The following is an 8004-nucleotide window of genomic DNA, read 5'->3' on the forward strand; positions in this document are numbered from 1 at the left end:
GTAACAAGGGGAAACTGAGGCAGCAGGTCCAGCTCTGATGGCTCATTTGCAGCCCTGGCTCCATGGGGGGCTGCAGTTGGAACCCCAGGTGTGGGAGGGGGTGGTGGTGCCTCATAACCCCATCCTGCTCTGCAGATGATCTCCATGGTGATGGTGGCAGTGGGGGTCTACGCGCGGCTGCAAAAACACACAGGTGAGGTTGGGGGGCTTGGGGACACACACTGAGGTACCTCAGTGTCCCCTGTCAATCCAGGCTGATTCCAAGCCAGCACCACAATGGGGATCCTGGGGGATCAGGGGGTGCTGGCAAGTGGGGGGCTGCTGCTGACAGCTTGTCACACAGAGATGTCCTGCCTGGAGGTGGACCCTGCCATCCTCCTCATCGTCGTTGGTGTCCTCACCTTCCTCATCACCTTCTGTGGCTGCATTGGCTCCTTGAGGGAGAACATCTGCCTGCTGAAGACAGTGAGTCCCTGGGGATTGGGAGTCCATGGGATCTTGGTGTCTCTCCTGTGGTCCCACAACCATCACACTCCTCTTGCCCTCAGTTCTCCTTCTGCGTGACCATCATCTTTCTCCTGCAGCTGGCAGCTGGTGTGCTGGGCTTTGTCTTCTCTGATGAGGTACCGTGTGAAAAGGGGAGATTTCCTCAGAGCTTTAGTGTTTGTTTAGTCTCTCAGCACCCCTGGAAACACAAGACCCTTGTCCCCAACCCTGTCCCCTTCACTGAGAAGTTCACAAGGTCAGAGGGTTCGACTGACTCGATCATGCCAAACCCCTCCTGGGTCTCCACACCTTTACCCACTGCCAGTGCCCTTGAAGGACTCGCAGAGTAACACTAATTATTAGTAGAACTGGGTCTAATCCTCATTAAAAGGTGCTTGAGATAATGATCCAGCAGAGAGTATAGTTCTTATACAATAAGTGTCCTTATGGGGGTGAGAAGAGAGGTTCTGGCATCTGACTGATGCCAGAAGTTACCGTGGAGTCTTCCCTTTCTTCTCCCCCTTCTTAACTCAATTTTATACCATATCTTTATGTTTACGTGGAGCTTGAGTGACTCTAGTCCTGCATCTTAGTGAGGGGTGGTCGTGCCTTGGGGGTGGATATCTCAGTATAGTACCTGAGATAACCTTGGGGTGGAACATGGTCAGTCCAAGGACAAGGATTTCTCAACAGCTGCTGATTCAGCAGTAGCACATCTTCCTCTATCTCCCTTGGGTTTCAGCTGCTGTGTGGCTTATCAGTACCACCAAGTTCCTTCCTCTGCAAGGGTTTAGACAGAGCCTGGACATGGTGTCTCCACTCTGCTCCACCTCTGTTTAGCCCCCTTAGATTTTGGTGTGTGTGTGTGTGAGGTTGAGAATGCTGACCACGTTCCATCCAGGGAGTAGCAACTGTATTTCCCCCTATAACTTCCATACCATTGTCTTTTTACTCCCTTCCTGGGAGCAGCAGAGGGGCTGAGTGACCCCAAGCCTGTCCTGCTGGGTGATGACCTTGCTAGAATTCCCCCTGTTTGCCCCACAGGCTCGTGGGAAGGTCAGTCAGGTCATCAACGGGGCCATCGTGCACTATCGGGATGACCTGGACCTGCAGAACCTCATCGATTTCGGGCAGAAGGAGGTGTGTGGAGGAGTCTGGAAGGGTTGGGGTTTCCCTCTGCTGGACAAGGATGTGTCCCCACTTGTGGGTCAGGCTTAAATCCATGGGATGTCACAAGCTGGGGATGTTGGGTAGCTCATCCATTGCCCCAGCCTTGACAGTGTTCAAGACCAGATTGGATAAAGCCTTGAGCAACCTGCTTTGGTGGGAGGTGTCCCTGCCCAGGACAGGGGGTTGGGACTAGATGATCTCTAAGCTCCATTCCAACTTCTTAACATACTATGATACTATGATCCATGAGGATTTGACATTCATGGTGAGGCTCTGCCAGGGCAGGTGGAGGTTTGGGGAGTGCTGGAGGAAAAGGGGATTGGGGGGAAAGAAACACCCCTCCTCAGTGTCTTGTCCCCTGAAGTGGGCTGGGGTCCCCTCCCTGCTGAGTACCTCATGCCCTCCCCACAGTTCAGCTGCTGTGGGGGTGTGTCCTACAAGGACTGGTCCCAGAACATGTACTTCAACTGCACTGATGCCAACCCCAGCCGGGAGCGATGCTCCGTCCCCTTCTCCTGCTGCCTGCATGATAACAACCAGGTGAGCCCTTGGGGGACCCCAGGTGTCCTCAGGGGACCCCCACTCCATGCCTCTTCCCCATCCCTTGGGGCTGCACTGAGCCTGGAGCTCCTTCCCAAGGAGAGGGAACACACCACCAGCAGTGTTTGGGCTCCCATCCCACCCTCTGGGTTTGGGGCTGCTGTGATGGGGTGGGGGTGTACTCCCCCTGCCATCCCCAGAGATTGTCCCTTTTGGGACTGGGAGTGTTTAGGGAGCCTGGCTCAGGAAGGCTGGGATGGAGACACCCTGTTTGGTGCCAAGGTGAGGGCAGAGCTCCTGGCTGCCCCACAGCTGTCCCCTCACGTGGCAGGGACCCCAGTGTGTTCTGTCCCCAACCCCTCTGTGCCCTGTCCCCCCTCCCAGGCTGTTATCAACACCATGTGTGGGCAGGGGATGCAGGCCAGGGGCTACCTGGAGGCCAGTGCCTTCATCTACACCAACGGCTGCATCGACAAGCTGATCAACTGGATCCACAGCCACCTCTTCCTGCTGGGGGGCATCGCCCTGGGGCTGGCCCTCCCCCAGGTATGGGGTCCCTGAGGACTGGGGGGTCTGTCCCACAGCTCTGCTTTGTACTCTGTCTCGTTTGGGAGTTGCTGTAACAATGTGGCTCATTGCAGAACAGGAGAAAGTTGGAGTGGGATTTGGGGTATGGGGAGCAGTGCAAATGTCAGGCATGGGGTGACACTGCCTGGTGTTCCTCTGCCTCTCTCTCCCCTCTCCCCTTTCTCTTTCTCTCTCTCTCTCTTCCCCTTTCCCTTTCCCTCTCCCCTTCCCCATCTCTTGCCTCTCCCCTTCCCTTTCACCTTCCCTCTACCCATCTCTTGCCCTTCCCCTTCTCCTTCCCCTCCCTCTTCCTCTCCCCTATCCTTTCCCCTTGTCTTCCCTCTCCCTATCCCCTCCCTCTCCCTTTCAGCTGGTGGGCATCCTCCTGGCTCAGCTCCTTATCAACCAGATTGGAGACCAGATCAAGCTGCAGCTGTACAACCAGCAGCACCGTGCAGATCGCTGGCACTGAGCCCTGCTGCATGGCAGCACATCAGCATCCCTGCCTGTGGCACAGCACTGGTTCCTGGGGCCTCAACAGTGGTTTCCCCAACCCTGGATCCCTGGGAAGAGCTGAAGGGGCTTTGCTAGAGAAGAAGGAGGTTGGAGCAGGCTGTGAGTCCACAGTGGCTGCTGTGCTGCAGAGAGGGACGTGCAGGGATGCTGTGGACTTGGTGCCTTTGGCAGCTTGGGATGTGCCAAGCTGCTGTGCCCTGGTTTGGGGCTGAAGCAGCCCCTGTGAATTTGCCTGTCTGTCCTGCTGGTGCACAACTCATGCACAAAGGTTTGTACTCAGATGTGCTTCCCATCTCCACGTGTGCTGGAGATGGGCATTTCTCTGTCCACGCACTGAGCTGCCTTCACTGAAGGTGAGCTCCAGAACTGGGGACATTGCCCCCATCACCAGGTGCCACCAACCCTGTTGGCTCTGTCTCGGTGCTCCTTGGGAATGAGACAGCCAAGGGCTTGGCTTGCCAGCCTGGAGCATGAGGGCTGACCCTGGGTGCTTCATCAGCCGAGGGTGGTAGTCCTGGATGGGTTTCCTGCCTTTGCCCTGGGAGGCTGAGCCCCTCCCCAGGGTGCTGAGCCCCACGTGGAGGAATCAGTGCCAAGCTGTGACATTTCCGTTGGCTTTCACGATGAATAAAGAGATGAGGCTGAAGGCTGTGATCTCTGGCAGGCTGTGTGGGGGCTGCTGGACTGTCACCAAAATGGGGACTAAAACCCCTTAACACCAATGTGGTATTAAGCACAGGCATTATTTATTCCAGTGCTGGATGCACAGGGGATGCTCTGCCAAGCTGCATCCCAAGTATCCAAACTTTTTACTAACCACACAGTTCAGAAAACAAATTAGTGCTCAATAGTCACAAGTTACCTCTTATTAATTAGTATTCTATCCTCTGTTGGTTAGTGATTCTCTTGCTTCTTATGCTAATTAGGTGCTTTTGAGTCGGTGGCTTCTTGGGGGTCTTCCATGGGAGTTTTGGATGGTCTCTGGTGGTCCCTTGTTGTTGTTGAAAAGATGTCCATTAGTGTCCTTTCCATGAACTTTTGAGTCTTCCTTCCATATATGGTCTTAGTTCAGCTCACTAGGTCGTATGCAGATTATCAAGTTCCTTATCTTGGTCTTGTTTGACTTCTGCTGGCTCCTCTGCACATCCTCCAGGTGTGAGAAGGATGTCATTGCCCCTTGCAACAACTCCTTTGAGACATACTCAGATAGTTAGATTAGCTAAGTTCTTTTAGCTCCCTTGCTAATTCTGCACCAATTAACACTACTCTAACTACTCTGCTAATTTTGTAACATAATTAAGAACTCTGAATAATATTCTGAAGGAGGAGAAAGTATCATAACTACTTGCAAGAGGAGGTTGCAAATGGACCAAAGCTCCAAATACATAGATATATTTAGGAGTTAAGTCCTGCAAAGCCACAGGAGTTAAATATGTGATTCCAAAGGGTTAACCTACGAAAAAGTAACATATAACTCCTTGAAAGTAATACATGACAAGAGAAGGTTGCAATTGGACCAAAGCTCCAAATACATAGACATGTTTAGGAGTTAAGTCCTGCAAAGCCACAGAAGGAGTTAAATATGTGATTCCAAAGGGTTAACCTAGGAACAGGGAGCTGTGCTCTTAGATCTGCTGGTATCAGGATCACCGGGGGGGAGGGGGGGGCACACCACCACGGCCCTGGAGTGGCTCGATGGGGACCAGGGGAATCACGGACAGTGTCCCCATCACCTCTGCAGACCCCAAGGCAAGGCAGAAGGGGCTGAGAGGCAGCGGAGCTGAGCAGCACGGCAGGCCTGGGCCTCTCCGCGGCCTTTCGGAGCTATCGTAAACCGTGGGTGGAGTTTTTGGGGATTCTTGGCTGAGTTTTGCCTGGTGCCGAGGCTGGGTGGTCCCTGCGGGGAGGAGTCGGGATGTGTGCGGCGCAACTCCGTGTGCGGCCGGCGAGGAGGGAGCTAGTGGCTGCTCTCCCCAAAACAAACCCTAATCTTCCCCAAAAAACTATGATCTCCCCTGAAAAAACTTCTTCTCTTCCCCAAAAACCACTGCTTTCCCCAAAAAAGTTTCTTCTCTTCCCCAAAAACCTCTGCTCTTCCCCCCAAAAAACCCTTCCCTTCCCCAAAAACCTCTGCTTTCCCCAAAAAAGTTTCTTCTCTTCCCCAAAAACCTCTGCTCTTCCCCCCAAAAAACCCTTCCCTTCCCCAAAAACCTCTGCTTTCCCCAAAAAAGTTTCTTCTCTTCCCCAAAAACCTCTGCTCTTCCCCCCAAAAAACCCTTCCCTTCCCCAAAAACCTCTGCTTTCCCCAAAAAAGTTTCTTCTCTTCCCCAAAAACCTCTGCTCTTCCCCCCAAAAAACCCTTCCCTTCCCCAAAAACCTCTGCTTTCCCCAAAAAAGTTTCTTCTCTTCCCCAAAAACCTCTGCTCTTCCCCCCAAAAAACCCTTCCCTTCCCCAAAAACCTCTGCTTTCCCCAAAAAAGTTTCTTCTCTTCCCCAAAAACCTCTGCTCTTCCCTAAAAACCTCTGCTCTCCCCCCAAAACTCTCTTCCCCAAAAACTCTTTATCTTCCCCAAAAACATCTTCCCTAAAAACCTTGTCCCCAAAACCCTCTTCTCTCCCCCCAAAAAACCTTCCCCAAAACCTCTGCCCCAAAATCTCTGCTCTTCCCCAAAAACCTTTCCCCCAAAAATTTCCTCAAAACCCTCTTCCCCAAAAATCTCTTCCCCAAAAATCTCTGCTCTTCCCCAAAAACCTCTTCCCCCAAAACCTTCTCTCCCCCAAAAAGTCAACTCATTCCCCAGCAAAATGGGCATTGTCACCCAAAACAGTCATTTCTTCCCCAAAAGTGTATTTTGTCCCCCCAAAGTGGCTTTTCCCCACAAAAAAAGTAACTTTTCTCCCCCCAAGCAACTTCCCTCAAAAGAGACTTCTGTCCCCAAAAAGCAGCTTTTCTCCTCAAAAAAAGTGTCTTTTGTCCCTCCAAAGTGATTTTAAAAAAAAAAAAAAAAAGGAACTTTTGTCCCTAGAAGAGTGTCTTGTATCCCCTAAAAGTGACTTTTCCCCCTCCAAGTTAATTTTGGCCTCAATGAAGTAACTTTTCTCCCCTCAAAAGTGACTTCTTTTCCCCAAAGGCGAATTTTCTCCTTCAAAAAGTAACTTTTCCTTCCCAAAAAAGTAACTTTGCCTCTGAAAAGTGACTTTCCCCCTCAGTCTAGCTTTCCTCCATGAAAAATGACTTCTCACTCTAAAAAAACACCAGGAAAGTGACTTTTTCCCCACTAAAAGAGACTTTTTTTCTCCTAAAAGGAACTTTTTCCTCTCTGGGGGTGAGTTTTTCCTCACAAAAAGAACATTTTCCTTACAAAAACTGACTTTTCCCTTACTTTTTAGTGACTTTTCCATCAGTTTTTATTGACTTTTTCCCTTCCCAAAAGAACTTTTTCTTCAAAAAAGGAACTTTTTACTGACTTTTCCTTCAGTTTTTAGTGACTTTTCCCTCACTTTTTAATGACTTTTTTTCACACAAAAAGTAACTTCTCCCTCACTTCTGAGTGGCTTTTCCCTCACTTTTGACTGACTTTCCTTGCAGAAAGGAATCCTTTTCTCACTTTTTATTGGCCTTTTCCTCACAGACCTGAACTTTTTTTTTTCCTCACAAAACCCCAACTTTCCCTTCACTTCTTAGTGCCTTTTCCTCACAAAAATAAACCTTTCCCTCACTTTTTAATGCCTTTTTACTCATGAGGAGGAACTTTTTGACTTTCTTGACTTTTTCATAACCTTAACTTTTTCTTCACTTTTTCATGATGTTTTCTTGACTTTCTCTTGACTTTCTCTTAACTTTTTCTTTTTCCTCACTTTTTCTTAACTTTTTAACTTTTTCTTGACTTTTCCTTGACTTTCTCTTGACATTTTCCTCACTTTTTCCTACTTTTTCTTGACTTTTTCCTCACTTTTTCCTAATTTTTTCTTAACCTTTTCCTCACTTTTTCTTGACTTCTTCTTGACTTTTTCCTCACTTTTTCCTCGTTTTTTCTTAACTTTTTCTTGACTTTTTCCTCACTTTTTCTTGACTTTTCCTTGACTTTCTCTTGACATTTTCCTCACTTTTTCCTACTTTTTCTTGACTTTTTCCTCACTTTTTCCTCGTTTTTTCTTAACTTTTTCTTGACTTTTTCCTCACTTTTTCTTGACTTTTCCTTGACTTTCTCTTGACATTTTCCTCACTTTTTCCTACTTTTTCTTGACTTTTTCCTCACTTTTTCCTGACTTTTCCTTGACTTTCTCTTGACTTTTTCCTCACTTTTTGACTTTTTCTTGACTTTTTCCTCACTTTTTCCTCTTTTTTTCTTAACTTTTTCTTGACTTTTTCCTGACTTTTTGACTTTTTCCGGACTTTTTCTTGACTTTCTCTTAACTTTTGCTTAACTTTTTTGTAACTTTTTCTTGACGCTTAACTTTTTCTTGACTTTCCCTTAACTTTCTCTTCAATTTCTTAACTCTCCCTTAACTTTCTCTTCAATTTCTTAACTTTCCCTTCACTTTATTTCCTTAACTTTCCCTTAACTTTATTCCCTTAACTTTCCCTTAACTTTTTCCTCCCCGAAACGAAACTTTTCCCATCCCACTTCCCTGCCTCTCCCCCTCCGAGCCGGAGGAGGCGGAGAAGGAGGAGGAGGAGGCGGAGGCGCCGCGGGGCCGCTGGGCTGGCCCGGCCGAGCCCAA

General features: G+C 49.0%; 1 protein-coding gene across 1 annotated transcript; it reads left to right on the top strand.

The window, feature by feature from the left end:
* Positions 1-135: 135 nt before the first annotated feature.
* Positions 136-3235, top strand: TSPAN33 (tetraspanin 33; the record flags this gene model as incomplete). Its single annotated transcript, XM_009076617.1, has 7 exons — positions 136-193; positions 344-465; positions 549-623; positions 1531-1626; positions 2068-2196; positions 2581-2742; positions 3134-3235. Coding segments are annotated over 7 exons (744 nt in total), but the record flags the coding sequence as incomplete, so codon positions are not given.
* Positions 3236-8004: the final 4769 nt, after the last annotated feature.

This window comes from Acanthisitta chloris, unplaced genomic scaffold (genome assembly GCF_000695815.1).
Source record: "Acanthisitta chloris isolate BGI_N310 unplaced genomic scaffold, ASM69581v1 scaffold12460, whole genome shotgun sequence".
Taxonomy (NCBI): domain Eukaryota; kingdom Metazoa; phylum Chordata; class Aves; order Passeriformes; family Acanthisittidae; genus Acanthisitta; species Acanthisitta chloris.